General features: G+C 41.3%; 2 protein-coding genes across 2 annotated transcripts in view; one reads left to right on the top strand and one right to left on the bottom strand.

Moving 5' to 3' along the window:
* The window catches only part of LOC114666580 (zona pellucida sperm-binding protein 3-like), a 515,374-nt gene that overhangs the window by 228,854 nt on the left and 258,596 nt on the right, over positions 1-27,924 (top strand). The gene's annotated exons all lie outside the window — the stretch shown is intronic.
* On the bottom strand, positions 12-27,156 carry LOC114665997 (zinc finger protein 879-like). Its single transcript, XM_028820695.2, has 4 exons — positions 25,388-27,156; positions 23,523-23,642; positions 15,620-16,086; positions 12-1,211 (listed from the first exon to the last, which is right to left on the bottom strand). The coding sequence occupies exons 1-4, from the start codon at positions 25,975-25,977 to the stop codon at positions 37-39; spliced, it is 2,352 nt and encodes a 783-aa protein (XP_028676528.1). The 5' UTR covers positions 25,978-27,156; the 3' UTR covers positions 12-36.

Here is a 27,924-nt window from a genome sequence, read left to right as displayed (position 1 = left end):
TATTTTATATCCTTTGGTTTTACAAGTGTCCAGCCATCAGTACTTCTCTCCAGTGTGAATTTTTCTATGGACCTGAAGATTTCCCATTTGTGAGAATCGTTTACCACATTGAGGACAGCAAAATGGCTTCTCTCCAGTGTGAATTCTTTTGTGGTTTTTAAGATTAGTACTGTTAAGAAATCTCTTGCCACATTCAGTACAACAGTATGGCTTCTCTTCACAATGAACTCTTAAGTGTTTCTGAAGATCTTTACTACTAAAGTACCGTCTGCCACATTCAGAACAACAGTACGGCCTCTCTCCAGTGTGGATTCGTCTGTGGAGACGAAGATGACCTAATTGTGAGAATCGTTTGTCACATTCACTACAGCAATATGCCTTCTCCCCAGTGTGAACTACTGTATGTTTCTTCAGATTGCCACGGTTACGAAATGTTCTACCACATTCAGTACAACAGTATGGCTTCTCTCCAGAATGAACTCTGTTATGGACCTTAAAAGCGCTGACAGTGTTGAATCTTTTGCCACATTCACTACAGCAATACGGCTTTTCTCCAGTGTGAATTCTTATGTGTCTCTGAAGATAACTACTGCGAGAGAATTGTTTGCCACATTCAGTACAGCGATACGGCTTCTCTCCAGAGTGAACTCTTAAGTGTTTGAGAAGATCACTTCTGCTGAAGTACCGCCTAAAACATTCAGAACAGCAGTACGGCCTCTCTCCAGTGTGGAATCTTTGGTGGAGACGAAGATTACATGATTGTGAGAATCGTTTGCCACATTCAGAACAGCCATAGGGCTTCTCTCCAGTGTGAATTCTTGCGTGAATCTGAAGATTGCTATTTCTAAAGAATTGCTTGCCACATTCAGAACAGCAAAATGGCTTCACTCCAGTGTGAATTCTTATGTGACTCTGAAGATGGCTATTTTTTAAGAATCGTTTGCCACATTCAGAACAGCAGTATGGCCTTTGTCTTATAAGACTCCACTTGTCATAGCAGGATTTCTGCTTGAACATATTCTTCTGCTCTTGGCACAAAGACACATTCTTTCCATTTATCTTTGTTAGCTTACCAGCAGGTAAATAAGTAAACCGCAAAATGGTGGGTGTCAACATCTCTGATGTCAAAATCCTTGTATTTTCATTCTGTTCTTGTCGGCAGTCAAGCAGGGTCAGTGGACATGAAGAGGAACTGCCACTCTCTTGTAAATCTGAAAAAAATACACAGCATATATGCATAATATTCCTGTTGAAATAAACCCAGTTCACAACATGCCACCAACCCAACATTTTCAGTTTATTCATGCAAAATAACTTTCTCTTCTTAACACATTACAGTGGAACCTCGGTTCACGACCATAATTCGTTCCAAACCTCTGGTCGTAAACCGAATTGGTCGTGAACCGAAGCAATTTCCCCCATAGGATTGTATGTAAATACAATTAATCCCTTCCAGACTGTACGAACTGTATGTAAATATATTTTTAAAAATATTTTTAAGCACAAATATAGTTAATTACACCATAGAATGCACAGCGTAATAGCAAACTAATGTATAAACATTGAATAACACTGACAAACACCCAGGCTCCCTGCTCAGCTGCATGCGCTCGCTCTCTCTCTCTCTAGCACGCGAGCCTGCCTCTTCTCTCTCCTCTCTCTCTCTCATCAGCACACGAGCCTGCCTTCTCTCTCTCTCTCATCAGCACACGAGCCTGCCCGCTCTCTCTCTCTCATCAGCACACGAGCCTGCCCGCTCTCTCTCTCTCTCAGCACACGAGCCTGCCTGCTCTCTCTCTCTCATCAGCACACGAGCCTGCCTGCTCTCTCTCTCTCTCTCTCTCATCAGCACACGAGCCTGCCTACTCACTCTCTCTCTCTGTCTCTCATCACCAAACGAGCCTGCCTGCTCTCTCTCCCTCTCTCTCTCATCAGCACATGAGCCTGCCTGCTCTCTTTCTCTCTCTCCCTCTCTCTCTCATCAGCACATGAGCCTGCCTGCTCTCTCTCTCTCTCTCATCAGCACACGAGCCTGCCTGCTCTCTCTCTCTCTCATCAGCACACGAGCCTGCCTGCTCTCTCTCTCTCTCATCAGCACACGAGCCTGCCTGCCTGCTCTCTCTCTCTCTTACATTGCAGCAGTTCAGCAGTTCACGTCTGACCGAGAACAATGCAACACGTGCGGAAATCATCAGCGCGCACAAACTGAAAGGGAAACTGGCTTGTTCGTATACCGAGTGTGTGGTCGTGAACCGAGGCAAAAGTTTGGTGAACTTTTTGGTCGTAAACCGAGTTGTACGTGTACCGAGGCGTTCGTGAACCGAGGTTCCACTGTATTTTGATTGCTATCTGAAAAGGAAAAACTGAATTTAGAAAAATATAAAAATAATGAAGTGTTTTAAATTTTATGCCAATTCCTTATTATTTGGATTCATTTCAAATTTAGAATAAATTTTTATTCTACGGTCATCATAGTAGCCAAAGGGTTAGGACCACTTCATTATGTATTTAGCACCCTGGCAAGGGCTTCTTTGCCTAGTCTTCCATGTGGAGTTTGCATCTTCCCTCAGTGTCTGAATTGGGCTTTCTCCTACATTCCCAAAGATGGACAGGGTAGGTTAATGGGGAATTCCAAATTAGTCCCATACAAGCAAGAGTGTGGGCACTGCGATGGCCCAGTCTAAGGCTGTCTTTCCTATAAGCTTGAGTTGGATTAAGCAGGTTTAAGAAAGTTATCCTCACACCAATGTACAATAGTGAAGTGTTTAGCACAGCTACTGTACACCTCATCAGTCCATAATATAAATGCCAGCATGGACACTGTGTGGAAGTCTATAAGGACTTTACCTCTGTTATTCTAGTTTTCCACCCACGTTTTAAAGGCATGCAGGTTAGATTAATCAGCAGCTCTAAATGTACCCATGTGGTGTAAATGTGGGTGTGTGCGTTTGTGTGCTTGTGAAGAAACTGGTATGCCGTCTAGGGCTGGTGCCTGCTTTGTGGCCAGTGGCACACCTGATAAAGGCTATGAAGCCAAAACTTGCATCTTTGACCTTTTTCCCTTTTCATCATGGAAACAGCCTTTACCCTTTTAGTCTATATTATATACCTCTGGACTGTCAAAGTATTAATGCATGTGACTAACCTGAAAAGTATCACTAATTATCTTTCCTTAATTGCTGCACAGTTTATGGAACCAGCAGAGCGTTGGTGACTTTTACACACCAGCACCTTAGCAGTCGTTGACCCCGCTCTTTGACTTTACATGCTTTGCGTCTGTTTCTAAACGCTTCCACATTCCAATAATACCACTTACAGATGACCATGGAATATCCAGCAGGGATGAAATTTCACAAGTTGTCTTATTGCAAAGGTGGCAACCTATCACAGTACCACTCCTGAAGTCATTGAGCCCTTCAGAACGACCCATTTTGTTTCATAAGTGTTTGTAAATGGAGACTGCATGGCTAGCAGCTTGATTTTATACACCTGTGGCATTGGATCTGATTGAAACACCTTAATTCAATAATTAAGAGGTGTGTCCAAATACTTTATTTAATATAGACACACACTATCTATCCATCTCTATTATATACATAAATACACATATACAGTACATACATATACATACACACACACACACTAAGGGGTTCCCCCCTGCCTGCTTCACTCGCCAGCCACTTCACATTTCTGCTGCTCGCGTTGTGAGGAGGGGGGCTGAACACACCCCAAGGACACGTAGTCGCTTCTCCGAAACCCCCTCTTAAAAGGTGATACAATGGGAAACAAATAGTTTTATATTTTAACCTCCTCTTTGCTTGATCAGCTGCTGGCTTGGTGCTGCTGCCGTGCTACGTGATCTTCGAAAATTTAAAAGTACTTATTTTTAACAAAAACACATGTGCCACAATTGATTGGCACCCTGGGAAATGAATGTGAAACAATGTAATTGAAGTCTGTTTCCCATTTAAATTGGACACTTAAGTTGATTGGAGTGTACAGGAACTTTCCAGCTGAAATAAATGACTTCCTGATTAACTGGGATACAAATGTGAGGAGACACAGAACCAAATTTCCTTAGCCAACCATCATCATGGCAAAGAAAAGAGAACCCTCAATCCAAATGAGGGAGAAGTCTGGTGCCCTTCCTAACTCAGGGAATGGCTATACAGTAATCCCTCGCTATATCGCGCTTCGCCTTTCGCGGCTTCACTCCATCGCGGATTTTATATGTAAGCATATTTAAATATATATCGCGGATTTTTCGCTGCTTTCGCGGGTTTCTGAGGACAATGGGTCTTTTAATTTCTGGTACATGCTTCCTCAGTTGGTTTGCCCAGTTGATTTCATACAAGGGACGCTATTGGCAGATGGCTGAGAAGCTACCCAACTTACTTTTCTTTCTCTCTCTCTTGCGCTGACTATCTGTGATCCTGACGTAGGGGGTGTGAGCAGGGGGGCTGTTCGCACACCTAGACGATACGGACGCTCGTCTAAAAATGCTGAAAGATTATCTTCATGTTGCTACCTTCTGTGTGCAGCTTTTAAGTATGCTGCACGGTGCTTCGCATACTTAAAAGCTCAAAGGGCACGTATTGATTTTGTTATCTGTCTCTCTCTATCTCTCTCTCTCTCTGCTCCTGACGGAGGGGGTGTGAGCTGCCGCCTTCAACAGCTTTGTACCGGCGGTGCTTCGCATACTTACAAGCCAAACAGCCCTATGGATTTGTTTGCTCCTTTGAAGAGGAAGATATGTTTGCATTCTTTTAATTGTGAGACTGAACTGTCATCTCTGTCTTGTCATGGAGCACAGTTTAAACTTTGAAAAAGAGACAAATGTTTGTTTGCAGGTTTTGAATAACGTTCCTGTCTCTCTACAACCTCCTGTGTTTCTGCGCAAATCTGTGACCCAAGCATGACAATATAAAAATAACCATATAAACATATGGTTTCTACTTCGCGGATTTTCTTATTTCGCGGGTGGCTCTGGAACGCAACACCCGCGATGGAGGAGGGATTACTGTAATAAAAAATAGCTACTCGCCTGAAAAATGCCCATTTCTACAGTAAGGGCAATAATAAAAAAGTGGTCATCAACTGGAACTGTGACAAACTTGCCTGGTGGAAGACCCAAGTTTATTTTATCCCCACGTACAGTGAGAAGGATGGTACAAGAGGTAATAATATCTCCAAGGATTATTGTTGGGGAATTGCAAGAAAAAGTAAAATTCTAGGGTTATCGAGTCTCCAGAACCACCATCAGATGGCATCTCCATGCCAACAGACTATTTGGAAGGTATTCCAGAAAGAAGCCTTTTATGTCAGTTATTCACAAATGTAAGCATCTGGAGTTTGTAAAATGTTACTACAACTTTGACTGGAGCCGTGTTCTATGGTCTGATGAAACCAAAATTAAACTTTTTGTCAATAAACATGCAAAGTGGGTTTGATGTAAAAAGAAGGATGGCTATAAAGAAAAGAACCTTGTCCCAACTGTAAAATATGGTAGAGGTTAAATTGATGTTGTGGGGCTGTTCTACCTCCATGGAAACGTTGTTAGGGTTCATGGCATCATGAATTCCATGAAATCTCATTTTAAATCAAAACTTGCCTACTTCCGCCAGGAAACTAAAACTGAGTCATCATTGAATCTTCCAGTAGGATAATGATCCGAAATAACATGTCCAGGTCAACCTACAAACTGACCACAAAATCAAAGTTCTGCCCTGGCCATCTCAGTCCCCTGACCTGAACCCTATTGAAAACCTGTGGAGTGAGCTGAAGAGAAGAGGACACAGAAAAGGGCCGAGGACCCAGGATGATCTGGAGAGATTATGGAAAGAAGAATGGTCTCAGATCCCATGCTCTGTATTCTCCAACCTTATAAAAGGTTACAAGAAAAGACCCCATGCTGTTATATTGGAAAGAGAGGTTGGACAAAGTATTCAATGCAGGGGTGCCAACAATTGTGGCACATGTGTTTTTGTTAAAAATATGTATTACTTGATGAGGGCTTTGTCTTTCTTTGAACTAACTTGTTTCAATTAAAAGTCATTTTTTCAGTGCAAGACCATGGTTCTTCAGCAAACAGTGATTTGTTTCTAACCCTTCTTATTAATTTTTACAATGGGTGCCAATAATAGTGGAGGGATATATATTATATATTATATATATAAAAAAATCTTGGGATGAAATGCGACTTTCTCAGAGAGACACTTTCACGTCCCGCGAGACAAAGAGTAGATGACAAAGTAGAATGTCAAAGAATTCAAAAACATTGGCGTGATGCACATGCAGAGCAGGTTAGAGATAATGGAAATACGAAAATTCGAAAGTCTCAAAAAAATGATAGTAAAGATCACATTAGCCCAAACAAACGGAAATTATTACTCAGTCAAATAACGGAGCAGCGAAAAGAGATTGAATATATTGCTTGGATTTAAACTTTCAGTCGGAGACTTGTTGATTGTCTAATTCGTGTTGCCAGCGAGAACTAAAAGATTCCAAAAACGTTGTTGTGGTATGAAGTCCCGTGAGACAGAGACTTTTAACATAAGATTCTTTCAAGTCACGCCTTTCGTACAACTATTTTCAAACAAGACCACAGTCATCTAACCTCAGTCGTGTGAATGCTTTTGTCAGACACTTCCTGTGCTCTCAGCTCTTACAAAATTTTATCAGGACAATAATTTTATACGTTCTAGATGACACGTCAACGACAAAGCAAAGAAGAAAGAGCATGGACAAACATTCAAGTAAGTCATTTATTAGAGAAAAAGAAACGATATTCACTCACAGGCAGATATACGTTGCGGTGTCACGATGCAAGTCCAAACACGGAATCAAAACTCAATGCGATCTCGAAGAAAGGTTAATTCCAAATATTGTTTTAACTGATGTTTTAAAGTGAAAATAATACATTTGTAAGAATTACCATGAAAATAATCTCTTGAAATTGTATATCCGGTTAACCAAATCCAGGGGTGGGCGAGCGAAGCGAGCAGGGGGGCGGATCCCCCTAGTATATATATTATTTTAATAGGTATATGGGACGTCCTTCAAAACTTCTGTTCACATCCGCTATGGCACGCAAAGTTGCCAAATTTGGGAATGTGCACTTCTATGTAAGGCGGACTAAGCTGTGTTGTGCCTCCGAGCCTCCGAACTCCTGAAGTCTAAAATCATGTAAACTGTAGGCCTGCCGAATACGTAATACCATCATGGATTGGATTGGATTGGATTTACCTGGCAATGGTGCAAGCATGCCACTGCAACTGTGAATTATTAACTGCAATGAACTGTGTGAGTGATTTAAGTTATGTAAAAAAATAAATATGTAATACTATACCTCCCCCAGTGGGCCCCCAAGCTCATAGGCCCTTGTGCTTTGCACAATCTGCACAGTCCATTGCTATGCCATAGGGGAAGCCTATCAAGATTGAATATTTTGTAATAATTAGGATCAAACTGAGGGTGTAGAGGTGATTGAACCATTAGGGTCAAGTGACCATAATATAACACAATCCGTAATATTTTGGCAGAGCACAGATGCAAAAACTAAAAAACTGAAGTGTATGTTTCCACGCCAGTAGTACAGAATTTCAGGAAACTGACTTGGATTGTTCACTGAATTTTTATTTATTTTTTAATTTGAAGAACCAACAGACCCTAATTCCCTGATGTGCCTCAAAAGCTTGCATACTGTAATCTTTCTAGTTAGCCAATAAAAGGTGGTCATTTTGCTTGACTTCTCACTATATAGTTATTCTTGAACTCACTCCAATTTAGAGGAGCAGGGAGCAACAGCCTATCATGGCAGTACTCGTCATAATGCAGAAAGATAGCCCAGCCAGGGTACCAGTCCCTCACATTTAAACAAACTGGAGTACCCAGAAGACAACCAGACACAGGCAGAAATGGACACTCAGGTGCTGGATTTGAACCTACTGCAGCACACCGGATCTGTAAAGTGGCAACGCTAATCAGTGGGCACTACTGTGGCATCTGAGCTGAAAATATTTTAACAAACATCTCAAACTTCTTAAATTAAAGCTTTTGCACTTATCGCTTTATCCTGCTTGCTTAACGCTGCAGAAAACTATACTCTGACAAGAAAAACACAGTATGGATAATATATAAAAGTATAGGTTTGGAGCAGATATATATTATAAAATATCATTTTTATTGGTACTATTTTTCCCTTCGCATGTTGCATGGAAAAAGCTACATGTAAAATGTATATAAAGTTACAATAGCTGAAATAAACTCATCAGCCAGTCTATACAATTTTGCATAGGTAAATTATCTGCAAAACTACTGTAGACATGTGAATGAATAAGTTGTGACATTTAAAAAAAACTCCTGAAATATTAATATTGGAGTGATTGTCAAACTGTTTTTCCTAAATAACATTTCATGATTTACCTTCCAATTTCAAAAACAAATTTGGAGTCTTTCTTTATGTAAATACAATGCGTTACCTGTGAATTTGTTTGCAACCCCAATGTGCCTGCCTTGCACTCAGTAAAAAAACAAGTTAGATAAAATCAAGTAAGAAAATAGATGCATTATGTAACATTCAGGAGTGATTTACAGTGGGTGTAGAAAAGAATCCCCCATTCAAATATTCCCATTTTTGTTGCTTTACAGCCTTAAATGAAAACACACAAACCAATATTTTTTTCCAGCTTTACTTACTCAATGGAATCTATAACATTCAAGTGAAAGATATCACAGCTACAGTTCACAAGAATGTAAAAAAAATCAAAAACAAGACATACTGAGATTAATAAAGGATCACCCCCTCCTAAATCTCAAATAAGATCGACGAACTGGCTGCGCTGGTGAAAAATGTCAGAACCTACAGAGAATGCAGTTTGTTGTGTTTCTGCGAAACGTGGCTAACTAACACCATCCCAGATGCTAATGTGGAGCTACCCGGGTTTAGCACAGTTAGAGCGGACAGAGACGCAAGTACCTGTGGGAAGCACAAAGGAGGAGGACTCGCTCTCTATGTTAATACACGGTGGTGTAACTCTGGACATGTTAAAGTCAAAATCTCCACTTGCTGCAGGGACATCGAACTGTTGGCCGTAAGTCTGCGTCCCTATTACTTGCCCAGAGAGTTTGGACAAGTCATTCATTGTTGTCATCGTGTATATTCCTCCTCAGGCGGACGTGGAGCTAGCGAGTGACATCATCCATTCTGCTGTTGCTAAGTTACAAACGCAGCACCCCGAGGCACTTGTGCTAATCGCTGGAGACTTTAACCATGTGACGCTGGACAAAACATTACCTGCATTCTCCCAGTATGTGGACTGCAACACCCGGGGAAATAAGACTATTGATTTACTGTATGCAAATGTTAAAGACGCATACAGTGCCACCCCGCTGCCTGCACTTGGGAAAGGAGATCATAACCTGGTTCTGCTTCAGCCTCACTACAAACCAAAAGTGAGAGTCCTACCTGTAACCAAACGATCATTCAGGAAGTGGACCCCGGAGGCTGAGAATGCTCTGACACAATGTTTTGGAACTACAGACTGGGATATCCTGCAGGGATCACATAGTGAGAACATTGAGGAGGTTGTTGATTGCACTACTGACTACATCAACTTCTGTATGGACACTTTAGTTCCAGTAAGAACTGTACGCTGCTATGCTAACAACAAGCCATGGATTACAAGTGACATCAAGGGCCTTTTGAACCAGAAGAAAAGGGCCTTTAAAGACAGTGATCAGCATGAGCTCAAGCGCGTGCAGAAGGAACTCCGAGTCCAGCTCAGGGCGGCGAAGGAGCAGTACAGGAGAAAGCTGGAGCAGAAGTTGCAGAACAACAGCATGAAGGAAGTGTGGGATGGGATGAAGATCATCACTGGCTGCAGCTTGAAGCGGGGTGCCACCATCGAGAGAGACGTGAAGAGAGCAAACCAAATGAACATCTTCTTTAACAGGTTTGACCACCCTAACCCACTCTCACCTCGGAGTACTGCACTCTCTACACATCCTTCTGCTGATACCAACATAGGAGAGACATCCCCACCCACAATTACAGCAGCGCAAGTGAGCAGAGAGCTGAGGAAACTTCGTGCCAGCAAAGCAGCAGGTCCAGATGGAGTATCGCCACGACTGCTGAAGGTCTGTGCATCAGAGCTGGGGGATCCTCTACAGCGCATCTTCAACCTGAGCCTGGAACAGGGGAGAGTCCCGAGGCTTTGGAAAACATCTTGCATCACCCCAGTCCCAAAGGTATCACGTCCTGGTGAGCTGAATGACTTCCAGCCTGTCGCTCTAACATCACATGTGATGAAGACCATGGAGCGGCTGCTGCTTCACCACCTGAGGCCACAGGTCAACACGCCCTCGACCCTCTGCAGTTCGCGTACCAGGAGCAGGTGGGAGCGGAAGATGTCATCATCTATATGCTACATCGATCCCTCTCCCACTTGGACAGAGGCAGTGGCGCTGTAAGAATTATGTTTCTAGACTTCTCTAGCGCCTTCAACACCATCCAACCTCTGCTCCTTAGGGACAAGCTGACAGAGATGGGAGTAGATTCATACCTGGTGGCATGGATCGTGGACTATCTTACAAACAGACCTCAGTATGTGCATCTCAGGAATTGCAGATCTGACATTGTGGTCAGCAACACAGGAGCGCCGCAGGGGACTGTACTTTCTCCTGTCCTGTTCAGCCTATATACATCGGACTTCCAATATAACTCGGAGTCCTGCCACGTGCAAAAAGTTTGCTGACGACACTGCTATCGTGGGCTGCATCAGGAGTGGGCAGGAGGAGGAGTATAGAAACCTCATCAAGGACTTTGTTAAATGGTGCGACTTAAACCACCTACAACTGAACACCAGCAAAACCAAGGAACTGGTGGTGGATTTTAGGAGACCCAGGCCCCTCATGGACCCCGTGATCATCAGAGGTGACTGTGTGCAGAGGGTGCAGACCTATAAATACCTGGGAGTGCAGCTGTACGATAAATTAGACTGGACTGCCAATACTGATTCTCTGTGCAAGAAAGGACAGAGCCGCCTGTACTTCCTTAGAAGACTGGCATCCTTCAACATCTGCAGTAAGATGCTGCAGATGTTCTATCAGATGGTTGTGGCGAGTGCCCTCTTCTACGCAGTGGTGTGTGCTGGGGAGGCAGCATTAAGAAGAAGGATGCCTCACGCCTGGACAAACTGGTGAGGAAGGCAAGGCTCTATTGTTGGCATAGAGCTGGACGGTTTGACATCCGTAGCAGAGCAACAGGCACTCAGCAGGCTCCTATCAATTATGGAGAATCCACTACATCCATTAAACAGTGTCATCTCCAGACAGAGGAGCAGATTCAGCGACAGACTGCTGTCACTGTCCTGCTCCACTGACAGACTGAGAAGATCATTCCTCCCCCAAATTATGCGACTCTTCAATTCCACCAGAGGGGGTAAACGTTGAACATTATTCAAGTTATTGTCTATTTTTTTTTTTTTACCTGCATTTTTTATTACTCTTTAATTTAATATTTTTTGCTGCTGGAATATGTGAATTTCCCCCTGGGATTAATAAAGTATCTATCTATCTATCTATCTATCTAAACTCAATCAGCTGTAAGTGCCCACCTTTTCCATTGCAGACCACGGTTACTGGCGTCCTTCCACCTGTGATTAATTGTAATCCGTGTGATTAGTGAAGCTGTTTCTGGAGCATTCATTCCCTTGCTTGGTAGTGCAACTGACAGCAAACAACTGACTATGGGTGGCAAGCCACTTTCAAAAGATCTCAGGGATAGAGTTGTGGACAGACATAAGACAGGAGATGGATACAACAAAAATTCAAAGGCTTTATCAATCCCAAGGAGCACAATAAATTCCATAATAAAGAAGTGCAAAGTGCTTGATACAACTAGGACCCTCCCTGGATCCAGCCATCCCTCCAAACTGGATGGAAGAGCAAGGAGGAAACTGGTAAGAGAGGCTACCAGGAGGCCAATGGCCATGTTGAAGGAGTTACAGGATTTTATGGCAAAGAGTGGTCATTGCGTGCATGTGACAACAATTTCACAAGCGCTCCACAATTGTGGCTTATTCGGGAGGGTTGCAAGGAAAAAGCCACTTCTCAAGAAAGGCCACATTAAGGCTCATTTGAGCTTTGCCAGAATGCACCTTGAAGATTCTCGTGCCAAATGGAAAAAGGTTTTATGGTCAGATAAGACCAAAAATCAAACTATTTGGCCTCAATTCCAAACGGTACACCTGGCGGAAATCCAATGTAGCTCACCATCTACAACACACCATACCTATAGTAAAGCATGGAGGTGGCAGCATCCTGTTGTGGGGGTGTTTCTCTGCCACAGGGCCTGAAGCTCTCGTTAGGGTAGAAGGAAAAATGGATGGGGCAAAATACCGTCAGATTCTTGAGAAAAACCTGCTACCTGTTGCCAGAAAGTTGAAAATGGGCAGAATTTCACCTTTCAACACGATCCTTTATTAATCTCAGTATATCTTGTTTTTGATTTTTTATCATTTTCTGAACTGTAGCTGTGAAATCTTTCACTTGGATGTTAGAGGTTGCACTGAGTAAGTAAAGCTGGAAAAAATATTGGTTTGCTTGTTTTCATTTAAGGCTGTAAAGCAAAAAAAAAAAAAAGGGAATATTTTGAAGGGGGGATTCTTTTCTATACCCACTGTTATTAACAGATTTGGAAGTTGGAACATTTGCAATTTTTTAGTGCTTCAAAGAGTCAGTTATCATACTTTTTTTTTTTTTTAATATTACTGTAAGAATGTGCTCTATTCAAAAATGAGTAATAATTTAATGCAATTACAAGTGTTAGTAGACAACATTAAATACATGCTTTTTAACATCAGTTTTCAATGTCATGTAATTAAAAATGGATCGTGGACTAGGAATTCCAAAAGCATTTGCAAAAATGCCTCTAGTCAGGGCTCCAGATACAAATTCACCTCACGGAGCCAGTGGCACCTTAAAAAAAAAAAAAAAACCACTTTGGAGCCAAGAGCATCGATTTAAGTGCCAAATAATCAAATGTGTCAAGTATTCCTCTTTCAGTCTCACCTCTACCTATGTGGGCCTAATTCTTTTCCTTCTGTGCAGTGCATCCTGCCCTTGTACTTTTGTGTCTGTCTTGACGGTTTGGATAACTGAATGTCATAATAACTTTCACACTATGTACAACCATTAAGTGTGTATTTTATTCAGGCTCTGTCATGGAATGTCAGTGTCAGAGGGCCATCCACCGTATTTTGGTCTTCTTTATCTCTTGTTTGAAGCGAGCCTGCAACCTTTTAAAATACATTTTGAAGAATGCAAGTTATCCAGTGCTCATTTTGTAAGCAGCAGACAGGGGGCTCTGCTCCTGCTGGGGAAATAAGTGTGCCTTCCAGTGGACAGGACAAAAAGGCACAGTGAATAAAATCAGGTTTAGCTCAATGTTAGCTGTCCATTTTTCATTTTGTAAACAGAAGAGCATTTCAACAAAAAAGCATAAGGAAACTACTGCTACTTAGTTGTAATTTAATCAATATATGGAAAATCATGCAGAGACCTGTCAACACACACAGTTTCTTCTTAAATAGTTAGGTTTTGGTTTTTGATATAAGCACGTTTTCTCATCAATAAGGCTATTCAAATGACAATTCTTTATCTTTGTTAATAGGAAAACAAATGGAGTGAAGCACTCTGTGAAAACAACCTATATAGAAGAGTGAAGGAGTGTGTAGAATGAGACTGGAGTGCATTTCCAACAATGTTGTCTGTATGCTTCCTCTAGGCCAGGGGTAGGCAATGGCAGTCCTGGAGGGCCGCAGTGACTGAAGGTTTTTGTTCCAACCCAATTGTTTAACTAGAAATCAAGCGGCACAAACACTCAAAAGTTTGGTTATACTTTACGAGAAAGGATGACAACAGGGCAACTTGCAATACTTGCAAAGTAGATATTTCATCAAAGGGAGGAAACACTACGAATATGCAAAAGCATTTGCTCACGCGATAACCTTAAATGAATGTCGTGTTTTTGATCCGCTCCGGACTAGTGAATCTCAACCCAGCAGCAGCGGTAACGTTTGCACGTCCTCTCCCGTTAATACGGCAGGTAACTAATCAACTAACATTGCATATTATGTTAGCACGATTTGCCTTATTGCAAAACCTGCTATTACTGTGCATTGCATTTAGATGACCATGACGAGAGAGACAGACAGAGTCTGGCTGGCTTAGATGCTGGCAGTTCTTGCTGCAGTCTACCGGTAGCTTCTCCTTTCACAGAGGCGGGGGAAAAGTAAAAATTCCTTCCTGAAAAAGCAGATATGCTTATATTTCTGCAAAAGAATTGTTAATTCTCCATAGTTGATGGTTGCAGAATTGCACAGTGCACAGTTCCATTGGACTTGAGTTGATTGTATTTGTTGCTGGCTGATGTAGTTTTATTTTTGAGTGCTCAGCTCATATATACTTTTAAAAAGGAGAGTGTAAATGTTACCGGACATTCTTGTGTAATTGCCACAGAATTATTTATGTTATACTTTGTTGTTGCTACAGAAGAATATTTATTTTATTATTATTTTACATTTACAAATTTTTTTCTGGGGACCCCGTGGCACCCCATTGAGGAGCCGTAGGCTGTGAATCTCTTAAGATCTCACTGTTGGGTTTGTAAGGTCATGCTACTCCTAAATTTCTGTCTTGTTCAAAGATAAGATATAAAACAAAGTTCTAAGCTAATCGACCTGTATGTTCTCCTTTTTTAAAAATAAGAATCGATAGGAGAATCGATAAAGAATCGAATTGTTAAACAGAATCGAAAATGGAATCGGAATCGTGAAAATCTTATCAATTCCCATCCCTAGTGCTAACGGTTGTAGATATTCTACAGGATATTGTAAGTTGATGTTTTCATCTTCCGCACGATCACCACCAACTGTTTCAGAATAGTCTATTGATATGCATGTAACCAAATTGCCGCGTAACCAATTGTCATTTTTGGCGATATTTTGTTTGACTTTATCGTTTCTCTGTGCTAGGATTGCCCGTGTACTCAGATTTTCTGTTGATAACCCCTCATGATGAAATTCATCAATAAGATTTGGACACAATACGTTTTCTTTAACTGGGAACTTAAAGTGAGTAAAACATTAAAATTTATAAGAGCTGAGAGAGCAGGAACTGTGTGTCAAAAGCATTCACATGAACGTGAGGTGAGAGTACCAATGGCGTGGTTGAAAATGGTTAAGAGGAGGACGGGACTTGAAAAAAAAATCCTCCAAAAAGTCTCATCTGAGGATCTTTTTTATATAATACAGAGATATATTACATACAATCAGAAACAAGTTCCTCCGCGCAGTTTAATATCTGTATGCTCTCAGTTACACTTTATTGATGATGTAGCACTACACTCAATGTGTTAGCATTTTAGAGTAATTAGGAAAAAAATATTTTGGGCTAAATAAGTGTCCAATTCACAACATGAAATGGTTTCTAAACTATTAGTACCAAAATTGCAAATCAAACATTTAATTCATAAGTTTTGTGAAAAAGCAAGAGAAGACATTTCACGTAAATAACATCAGCACCAAGTCCTGCGCTGATATTTTATGTTACTGCCTACCTTCTCCATTACGACTTGGACAGGATGCTTTCTCAGTCGTATTCACATCCAACTCCAAAGATTCAGACTTCACATAGCCAGAAGGAGTCTGTAACGAGTGTGGTCCTTTGTTTGCGAAGTCAGATTGAATGTCTTCTTCCTTGACACCATCTATAGCTTCACTCTTATCCCGGTCAATTCCATCAGATGAGAATTCATATTCATGTTCAGTGTCTATTAATACTTCTTCATATTCTTCCTTCTTAACGATGTCGCTGTCCTGTTTGTGATGCACCGATTCCCACTTATAGCCCTCTTCCTTAATGTTTATACTTCTTTTCTCCATAAAGTACTTGAAAACAAGACTCCTCAATAGTGTGGAATCCGACCCTTCCTTGTCATTCCTCACACCTGCTAAGCTTTGCTCTCCAAATTTAAATCTCATTTTAAGGGGATCCTGGACTGCTGGTTTTACCTCATCCTTTATTCTGTTATTGGGGAAAAAAGCAGAATACAACACATTCAGAGTGGCACCAAAAAGCATAACATGATTTTGAGTCAACTCCCTTAACCATTCCTCTTACCTCACGGCCTGCTGTCACTAAATCAGCAGGGCTCTCTTCTTTGGACTCTCTCTAGCACTTTACTATGCATGTCACATTATGGACACGTTATTCCATGGGAGGTCTCACAGGTTTATCACGTTCTGATTTAATCTTCAAATGCGCTCACTCCAGTCTGTAAACTCTCACCTAGTTAGGACTCAGGTCGAACTATTGACCACAGTGTAGTAGCTGTATACCCAGGTCAACCAGCTCCGTGCCCAGAAAGAACGGGTTAACTATCAGACTACTTAAAATCTGTTCTCTGTCCAATAAAGGCCCTTTAAATATGTGATCTTGTGGAGAAGCACACAGTGGGTATAGAAAAGAATCGTCCCCTTTGAAATATTCCCTTTTTTTTTTTGCTTTACAGCCTTAAATGAAAACACACAAACCAATATTTTTTCCAGCTTTACTTACTCAATGCAACCTAAAACATCCACGTGAAAGATATCACAGCTGCAGTTTAATAAATAAAACACAAGACATACTGAGATTAATAAAGGATCACCCCCCAATGTCAATGTCATTTTGTTGAACCACCTTTTGCTTTAATGACAGCCTTGAGTCTGTTGGGACACTTCTCTGTCAGCTTTGCCCACTCTTCTTTACAGAACTGTTCCAAGTTTGGATGGTGAGTGTTGGTGGACTGCTATCTTCAGATCTTTCCACCATCCAAACTTGAACAGTTCTGTTGATTGATTTGTTTCTTCATTAAATGACAGCCAAACAGAAACGAGATGTGAAACGAGCCAACAGATGACCAGCTAAACTGGGATTTCAAACTCCAACCAATTTCACTCCAACCAATCTCTTAATGAGAAGCTGATTCTTGCTGTTAATTAAACCCATTATTTTATTCAATGGCTTGTTGCTGCGCTCATTCTGCCACAGCAGACATTTCCAAATCTGTTGATTTTTCTGTTTTTTCTGTCATATGGCGGCTTGTTTGATGTCTCATTATTGTTTTTTTTTTTTTTTGTTCTTTATTTCGCCTTATACAATTTCTTCTATTAGGAATTTGGTAGTTTTTACATACCCCTTGGGGTCAGAGCGCAGGGTCAGCCAATGTACAGCGCCCCTGGAGCAATTACAGGTTAAAGGCCTTGCTCAAGGGCCCAGCAGAGCAGTGGCCTTTTTTGGCAGTGACGGGGATTCGAACCGGCAACCTTCAGGATACCAGCGCAGATCCTTAGCCTCAGAGCCACCACTCCGCCCCTTAAATGGCTACTAATTAAGGAAAGAGAGAAAATTAAGGGGCCTGAGTCAAGTTAATTAAAACTAAAGCAAAAGAAGTTAATTAGCTGTAAAACGGCTCACTAATGAAGAACATGGTTAGAATGAAAACATGCAGCCACCGCAGCCCTCGAGGACCAGAGTTCAACACCTGTGCTGTAAAGCAACAAAAATGTGAATATTTCCAAAGGGGGGGGGGGTGTTCTTTTCTATACCCCCTATAAATTTGATTTCTTTTGTTTGGTTGAGACCTGACAGCAACCTAATGATTTTATACAACTTAATCAATGCTGCCCGCTTGTGTTTGTTTTACATCTTGCAACCTCAACCCTCTGGGAGGGGAGGTGGTCTTGCGATACTATAGAATGGCAACTTTAAAGTGGCTCCTCTGTCCTTGCCGCCAAATGCTTCTTTTGAATCAGTGGCTATAAAAATTAATGGTTCTACAATACTATATTTCGACTACCCAAATTTAGTTGAATTTTCTACCTTATTAACTTTGTTGTGTGCTCTCTCTCTCCTAATGTTATTCTGCTGGGTGACTTTACCATTCATGTGGATAATATTAACTGTTTACTTACAGAGGATTTTATGTCTTGACTTGACAGTTTTCGTATACAAATAAGAATTTCTTAATATCCCAACTCACTCAAGAGGCCACACTCTTGATCTTGTATGCTGCTTTGGTGTTGCAACAAATGATTGTAATGCATCGGATTTCTTCACATCTGACCATATTAGTTTAATTTAGTGTTGATCTGCCATTGTTCAAACTTAAACCCACAACACTATATGTGTTATTGTAATATTAAAAAATATATCTCTGCTTTGACTACAGCAATTGATAACCTTACCTGCTGGGGTAAGTAAATCTTCATTGATCAATTGGTTACTTACTACAATGATGGACTTCAAAGCCTTTTGGACACATTTGCACCTCTTAAAATCATGGAATGTTTTCTTTACACACTCTGCTCCTTGGTTCATTTCCAAGCTTCAGCAGTTTAAAGTGAATGGCCATCGCTTAATAACGTCTCTACAGACAAACTGGACTTGATGTGCACATAGAAGTGTATCATGAGCACATTTGCCTGTACAAAGAGGCTTCATCTGCTGCTAAACCCATTTATTACTCTAAACCAGGGGTGTCCAACTCTGGTTCTGGTGGGCCGCAGTAGCGGCAGGTTCTCATTCTAACCATCTTCTTAATTAGCGAGTCGTTTTTACTGCTGATTCAGTTGTTTTGCCTCAGTTTTAATTGACGTGACTCAGACTCCTTAGTTGTTTCTTTTTTCTTAATGAGCAGCTAAACAATAATGAGACACAAAACAAGCCACCACATGGCCAACTAACCTGAAAATAAAGAAAGGTTAAGGTTCAGCAAAACATTTTGACGGTGGTCTTTGGAAAAAACAGAATATCACCAGTCTGCTGCGGCAAAATGAGAGCAGCAACAAGTCATGATATTCAATAACGGCTATAGTTAACAGCAAAATCAGCTTCTCATTAAGAAACTGGTTGGAGTGAAACTGGCTGGAGTTTGATCTGTTGGCTCATCTCACATCTCATTTCTGTTTGGCTGCCATTTAATGAAGAAACAAATCAATTCAGAGGACTGAATCATTAAAAACAGGGCTATTAAAATGAAGGGAAAAGGAGTTAATTAGCAGCAAAAACTGGTCACTGATTAGGAAAAGGGTTAGAATGAAAACCTGCAGCCACTGTTGCCCACCAGGACCGGAGTTGGACACCCCTGCTCTAAAACAAACCATGTCTGATAGTAACAAAAGAGCTTCTTTTTCCACTTTTCACAGAATTCTTGCACCTCCTGCTATACTGTAATTCTACCTCACGTTACACTGCTACATGAGATGCATTCTTGACCTTTTTTAAAACCAAAATTGATAATCATCAACAGCTAGCGTCTTCAATATGTATGCCATGCAATTCTTATTTAAATATTTCAACTGAGCCTCCTTTAACTTATCTACTTTTGAACTGCCCACTGAAACGGACATTTCTCGTTCATATATTCATAAATCTAGGTCTGTCACTTGTCGACTTGATCCCATGTCTCCACGTTTGGTACAAAGCCTGCTTGCTTTCACTTATAACGGATATCTTTCAGTCCTCTCCAAGATCTGCTTTTCATTCCTTTATCCCTTAAATCAGCTGTAGTAACTCCAATGTTAAAGAAACCTGGCACTGACCTCAAGAACTTTAGTAATTATCGTTCTATATCAAAGCTACCATTCATTTCAAAACTTCTTGAAAAAGTAGTTGCAGCTCTTTTTTCATCTTCATAGCACTGCACCCCTCTTTCACGCCAAATAGCACCTCTATCCTTACTCAGGCGTTGGTCACTTCCCGCACTGATTATTGTAATTCTCTTCTTTTTGGTCTCCTGCAAAAGCTTCTCCATAAACTCCTTAATCTTTTTCAGACTTCAGCTGCCCATATTACAACTCAAACTCCCTTCATACAGCAGACTACAGTAATCCCTCACCTATCGCGGGGGTTACGTTCCAGAGCCCCCCCGCGATAGGTGAAAATCCGCGAAGTAGCGACCTATATTTATTTGATTATTTATACATATTTTAAGGCTTTATAAACCCTTCCCACACTCTTATAAACCTTTCTCACTCTCGTTAACCTTTCCACGCTCTTATAAACACTTCCTATGCTCTTAAACACTTTCTACATTCTTAAACACCTCAGACCAACACTGCACACTGCACTCGCTTTGTGAAGGGGGCAGCTGAACTCACTCTGAGCAGAAATGGACTTTGTGCGGCTTCTGCCAAAATGCCTGCTTGTCGCTCTGCGCGTACGGAAGGAGGAGTGAGTGTGTGTGTGTGTGGGTGTGTGAGAGCTGAATGCACCTTCGCTCAAAACCCCCCTTCCCGGAAGCGCAGTACGCTCCTGCCACTTCGCATTGTCAAGGGGGTGGGGAGCTGAATGAACGCTAAGGAGAAGTGGACTTTGTGCTGGCTTTGTGCTGCTTGTCGCTCTGCGTGTCAATAATTTTAAGCCTGTACATCACCAATTTTCCTGTCACACTGTCTTGTCCTGCGTGAAGTTAAAATGTTTTATAATAGTGAGATGTTACTCATATCCTTAGCCCGACATCCACATATCATATGTGTTAACAAAGTGTGTTTTATAAGTTTACATGTGTTTAAAGCATGTGGGATGGGTATTTTAAGGCTTAAACTATAAAAATGTTTATTTATATGGTCTTTCTATATCGCGGATTTTCTCCTGTTGCTGATGGGTCTGGAACATAACTTCCGCGATAGGCGGGCAATCCCTTGTATTTAAAAACCCGCGAAGTCGTGAATCCACGAAAAGTGAACCGCGAAGTAGCGAGGGATTACTGTACTCCATCTGTTAAACAGCTTCATTGGCTTCCTGTAAAATTCCGCATTATTTTACTTACCTTTAACTCTTTGAGGGATGAATATTTTTTCCAAAAAAAACACAGTTTATTGAAAGCACACAAAGCAATGGTTTCACACAGAAAACAACATAAAATTTCTGTTGCTGCACGTTGTGGCAACAAGTTCGCCAAAAATGCGCGTCAGGGGCAATGCATCGCAATATGGTTTGTACTTCTTGTCATTGTAAGTGGCGGTCCTCCCAGGTGAACGCTGCCATAGGTGCATTAGCTACACAAACCTGTTCAGGACTATGATCAGCTGATGTTGTTAGCTCACATTTGTTTTCGATCACTCGTATCAAAATCAGAGTCTGACAAGTCAGAGTCCAATTTAGTAATAATAGGCAAACGTCGTCCACAGCATATTTTGGATTTATGCATTTGCTTCAATCTCTTGCCAGATGTCAATGCCATTTCTGCCATTGTGTACTCCTCGCTGCTCACTTGAGAGCAGGGAATGTTGGTTAAATCGATGAAATTAACTTTCCTTATAGCAAAGACAGTCCACCTAAATCATAACAGCAGGTTTTGTCACCGTTTACAGTTGATTAACGTCATCAAAACCCCTTTTGACAAAAGTTGACACCCACCCTGAAAGAGGTAAAGCACTCCATAACCTTATTCCATTATACCTCTCTGACCTCATACATGTTTATACCCCCAACCTCACTCTTAGGTCCACCACATCTGGTTTCCTCATCACCTCCCCTGCATGCATGATCACCATGTTTTCCAGGGCGTTTAGTCGTAGTGCTCCTTGTCTCTGGAACTCTCTACCACAAAATATCTGGGACCCAGATTCCCCTACCCATTTTCAAATCCTGTCTTAAGACTCACTTATTTAGATTAGTTTACACTATATATGACCTTGGGCTGTATTCTTCCTTGCTTGGTTTATTATCAGTTCCAGAGAAGTGTGTATGTTTTAAAATGCAAGTTTGCCTATTGTTGGTATTATGGCTTTGTTTGTATAGTGTCCTTGGGTGTTTAGAAAGGCACCTGGAAATAAAATGTATTATTATTATTACAGTATAGGTGCTGCATACCCTATTAGCCTTTTTAATGGTTTCCATATACACTCGGGTTGTGGCAACTTGACTTGAACTCTCAAGTTTTTCTTTCAAGGCGAACTTCAGACCACTGGTTGTTGATTACATTTTAGCTTTTTTTTACCTTATTTGCAAGACTTTATAAATAATAAAACTTTCCATATAGCAGACCAAATCTAAAAATGTTGCCCAGTTGTGTCTGTAGGGATTATATTCAGAAACTGAAGTGTTTGCTAAACCACCTAATTTAGTGTCATATCTATGCAGAATGGACAGAAGCAGTAGTGCTGTAAAAATTATGCTTCTGGACTTCTCTAGCACCTTCAACACCATCCAACCTCTGCTCCTTAGTGACAAGCTGACAGAGATGGGAGTAGATTCATACCTGGTGGCATGGATTGTGGACAATCTTACAGACAGACCTCAGTATGTGCGTCTCAGGAACTGCAGGTCTGACATTGTGGTCAGCAGCATAGGAGTGCCACGGAACTGCAGGTCTGACATTGTGGTCAGCAGCATAGGAGTGCCACAGGGGACTGTACTTTCTCCGGTCCTGTTCAGCCTATTTACATCAGACTTCCAATACAACTCAGAGTCTTGCCACATGCAAAAGTTCGCGGACTACCCTGCAATCATTGGCTGCATCAGGAGTGAGCAGGAAGAGGAGTATAGGAACCTAATGAAGGACTTGGTTAAATGGTGCGACTCAAACCACTTACACCTGAACACCAGCAAAACCAAGGAGCTCGTGGTGGATTTTAGGAGATCCAGGCCAATCCTGGACCCTGTGATCATCAGAGGTGACTGTGTGCAGAGGTTGCAGACCTATAAATACCTGTGAGTGCAACTGGATGATAAACTGGACTGGACTGCCAATACTGATGCTCTGTGCAAGAGAGGACAGAGCCAGCTATACTTCCTTAGAAGTCTGGCATCCTTCAACATCTGCAATAAGATGCTGCAGATGTTCTATCAGACAGTTGTGGCGAGTGCCCTCTTCTATGCAGTGGAGTGCTGGGGAGGCAGCATAAAAAAGATGGACGCCTCACGCCTGGACAAACTGGTGAGGAAGGCAGGCTCTATTGTAGGCATGGAGCTGGACAGTTTCACATCTGTGACAGGCGCTGAGCAGGTTCCTGTCAATCATGGAGAATCCACTGCATCCACTAAATAGTATCATCTCCAGACAGAGGAGCAGCTTTAGCGACAGACTGCTGCCAATGTCCTGCTCCACTAACAGACTGAGGAGATCATTCCTCCCCCACACTATGTGACTCTTCAATTCCACCTGGGGGTACGGGGGGTAAACGTTAGCATTATACAAGATTATTGTCTATTATACCTGCCTCGCACTCTCCATCTTGCTTTTTTTTTTTTTTTTTAACTTGCACTATATTTTTATCACTCTTTAATTAATATTGTTTTGATCAATATGCTGCTGCTGGAGTATGTGAATTTCCCCTTAGGGATTAATAAAGTATCTATCTATCTATAATGTGCATGTTCTCTCCATATCTGTGTAATGGCTGCTTCAGGTCTTCCAGTTTTCTATTAATATCATAAAGATGTGCATGCAAAGTAACTGATAATAAATTTACCTGGTATGACTGAATGGGACTGCATGTACAGAAGTGCTCCAAGCTAGACTGGCACCCTCTCCAGGACTGGCTCCTGACTTGCCCTGAGCGATGCCCACACAGGCACTAACCTCAGAGTCTCTGAAATGCAAAAATTAAGAAATGGAGGAATAAATGAAAATAAAACATTAATAACAACAATTGACAGTAAGCTGCACCATGACCATCTGAGGGGACATTTAAGATCATTCAAAACATTAAAAGCAGGCTCAACAGAAAGCACCTCAATGACAGGTAAAGCGAACTCAGCTTTTGTAAGGGAATAACACTACTGGTCTGGTGTCCCATAATGCCTGTGAAACATCACATGAACCCAGAATTAAACCTTATTACTTCTGAGAAACCTGCATTCTTGAAAGCTCACAATGAGATCTAAAATAATTAGAACAGATTAATCCAAATGTTAAATATTTTGGTTTGGGAGCAACCTCGATTAAATATCTAGTACTACCAATGGGGGATTATGAAGATAATGGTGTTAGATGTGATGAAATTCTGACATCTCGTGGTATTCTCAAACCTGCATAATCCAGTTTACAGTTATGTGGGCTCAGGGCCCATACTGGGAACTCTGGGCAGAACACAGAACATAGCTGGAAAAGGCGGTCAGTCCAATCTGGAATCACCAGTCAACCTCACCTGCATGTCTTTACGGATGTGGGAGGGAAATGCACCCCAACATGGGGAGAACAAGCAAACTCCACACAGACGACTACCAGGCACAGAATTCAAACCTGGAGCACTGGATTACTGAAGTTGTCATGCTAACCACTATTGTGTCACCTCTGCTGCTATCCTTTCTCATATGCAGACCGATGTAATAAAAGCAAATGAAAGTACATTACCTGTTGAATGATCTGAGCGGCAACACAGCAAGTGTCACATTTCTTTTAATAGTAAGCCAGAAATGCACTTAAACAGAATAAAGTGGAAAGACACGACTTTATAAACGTTAACTCCAAAAAATCCAAAAGGCAGAATGCAGAATTGCAAAAATTTGTAAATCCAAATCAAACCTGCATAACTTATCAGCAATAGGCTTAAACTAATCCTAAAATAATCTAACAATAAGACCTTCGAATCTAGCAGAACGTTTCCAGCAAACATCATTATGTACAGTGTCTCAGACATGCTTCCTGTTAAAAATATAAAACTGCCTGTATGCATTGTTGAATTGTGGACTCAAGACAGGCCCAGACTTATAGGAAATAATGCATGCCACATTATTCAAACATTGTGCCAACCATCAGGTGCTAAAAAGAAGTATGCATTGCAAGCTATATTCAAAATTACGATGGTAAGTGCCGGATGTATTAACATATTTGCGTGCATGCCAGGGTTAATGTAGTAATACTGCTAATGTGTGTGTTACCATTTTCCTAACATCTTTGTCAACTTCAGTTTCCAAGAAGGATTCAGAGAAAGGAGAGGTTACCATTAAGGCTCAGTGCTACAGACCAATGAGGAAAAGCCAGAAGCTGTTCAGTGTTGGCTCGTTCATGAGACAGGTTCCTGTTTGTCAAATCAAGATTCTGGACAAAACAGCAGCCCATTGCAGGACAAGCACACACTTTGACCAATAAAGGCTCGCCAATTCACCTAACCTGCATGTCTGCATACATTAAACCCAAGCACCTGGAGGAAAACCACAAAGACACAGAGAGAACATGCAAACTCCACACCAGGAGGACCCAGGATACGAACCCAGAGGCATCAGCACTAACACTGCCCCACCGTGCCACCCAACAATCGTTAAACTTTATTCAGGGACAGGTGAATATGCAAGTTAAGTTTAAAACATAACATGAGTCTGCTAGATATTTTACCTTGTAAAAAAGCAAATGTCTTTGTCAGAGCCAGCAAAACGGTGAATGCCAAACCGCTTCTTCGTTGTAAGCGCCTCGATTTGTTTCTTCAACTGGAGGACCTCCTCTCTGAGAGACACGTTTTCATCAAGCGGCAGGTCGTCAAATGCTGGATCTGGAGCGGAAGTGTAGTCGTGGTCCTCGCGGATTTGGTCATCCTCCTCCTCCTTGTGGTCCAGTGGCTCATTCTTCGTCGGTCGCTTTGTCCTCTCCCAAACCCCCGGTCTTGAAAGTGGAACGGAGAAATTGTTCCACTCAAACAAAGCAGGGACTGCTCCTTTCTTCAACAGTCTCCGCCCCGTCTCAGACCGTGGTTCGCGTAAATCCTCTTTTTTAAAATGCCGGCTACAAACTCGGGTATGACGACCAACTGTAAAGTTCTCTCTCCGGATAGCGACGATCCATTTAGATCGGGTTTCCGCATCGGAGGGAAATGTGTGAAAACTAAGGACCTTGTTGTACTTACTGGAAGCTGAACATAAAGGTACACAACAATGTTCAGCTGTAGAGCCCTCTGCACGCTGGAACTTAAACCTCTTTTTCACGGACATTCTCGCCACTAAACAAAAATCACAACTGCAGCACGGACAACGGAAGTGATTGAGCAGGCTGAGATTTCACCAGAAGTACGTCAGCACTACCCTGCGCATATAGCCTATTTAACATTCATGCAAAAATATAATAATGCTAAAATATTTCTCACATACTTGGCAGTATATTTTTGTAACAAATTTTAATTAACAGTAATAAAAATTACTATTTTAAAACTATGTAAGCCTAAATAATTCAATCATATGTATTTATGAAAAATAAGCAAGCACATATGCACAAAATTTTTATAGCTTTATAAATTGTCGATGAAAATGTGCGACTTTAAACGTGTTGTTAGGCCTTTCTTTAAGTGAAGCTCACTATTATATTGTAACCGATACTGCAAACTGCCAAACCCCCATATCATTCTGTGGGCTTATTACTAAACAACCTGTTTAGGAAATTGTCTCATTTTATCCATTGACATGGTTTAAAATTGTAATCTCGCACCCATAATATGCTTGAAAAAGCTTCTGCAACTTGCCTTGTTATTGAAGTTAGTTGGGGGGGCCTTGGAGCTTTCGTTTATTTATTTACTTCAGGCTGAACGGAAGTGGGCGCATCCATTTTCTTTTGCCAGCTTTTACACTCGGGAGCTCCGACTTGGACAATTCGGAGAAAAAAAAATGTATATATCCAGACATTATATACAAACAACATGTGTATTTAAATAAAGACTTGGTCAGTTACACGTTGCATTTTTTGAAATCGAACTGTATTTGCAGCGTCTCGGTGCACTTCTGAGCATTCTAATTAGCGCTTTATTTTCAAGAAAGTAATTGAGCTTATCTTTTTTTGCGTCATCCCGTCAAACAAATCCGACCGGACATTCTCGTGAACGTGAAGGTGAATCGTCCCAATTGACAACTCCGAAAATTCCCGCAGCACGAATAAGTCTAATGGCCGCAAGCATCCTGGGCACTTCTACGTTCGCATACTGATGCTCGCTCAGCGAGTACGACGTCTTTGACTAGGGTGCACTCAGACGCTGTTGTTTTGTTGCTCACTTCTGTTCTTGTCATACATTAGTCAAATACATACATTTGCTGCTTTTTTTTTTCAATGATTCCTCTTCTGATAGGCCCACCAAAACGACGCCATCAACTTCCTCAATGTAGCAGACGGACATTCGCGCTACAGTTTAAAGCAACAACAAGCAGTAGAAGAGAAGTTCTTCCGGTCGTGACACGCGCCGCTATGTATCAAAATAAAAGTCACTTTAGACTCCGTACTTCTGTGCTCAAGCGGCTTCACTTTATCACTTTCAAAGCTTACTATAGGAAGATCAGCTTTTTCCTTCCCTTTTCACAAAACAGTACTGCAATTGAAACGCACACTTTGTTATAAAATACTAAATCAAGCAAGACACTGATTTTGAGAGCACCCTAAACATTGTTATTCATTGCATATGTACGTAAGAGAATGGTACTTTTCCAATGTGAATATCTCAAAACCCAAGCATTGTATCAGCATAAAACCACAAGCGGCTGTACACCAACTATCCCAACATTAAATCACATGCGTGTATACAGTATATAACATTCCCTACTAACTTGTAATTAACTTTACTATACACATTGACAATAAAGAACACGCTATTACGAATATTGTAGCAACTAATGGTGGTCAGACACAAAATAAGTGCTTGAAACGTGGTGCGCAAAAGATGCTGAGTTTATTAAAGAACAAGAACAGAACAGCAACAAAAGAAAACTTCCCAACCTTTAAAACAACAAAATGTCACTATTTTTTGTCTTTACCCGTTTTGTACACTGTACACCTTTTAGGCTCTTTCTCTCGCCCCCCAATCCATACACATGTACATCCACCCCCTTCCTTCCTGTCTCCTTCCTCTCTGCGCACGCACATTCTGGTTTTCTATGTAGTCCTACACATTTTATAATACA

This window comes from Erpetoichthys calabaricus, chromosome 1, assembly GCF_900747795.2.
Source record: "Erpetoichthys calabaricus chromosome 1, fErpCal1.3, whole genome shotgun sequence".
NCBI classification, from domain to species: domain Eukaryota; kingdom Metazoa; phylum Chordata; class Cladistia; order Polypteriformes; family Polypteridae; genus Erpetoichthys; species Erpetoichthys calabaricus.
Note: the sequence above shows the minus strand (reverse complement) of the source record. Positions and strands in the feature narration are given on the sequence as shown.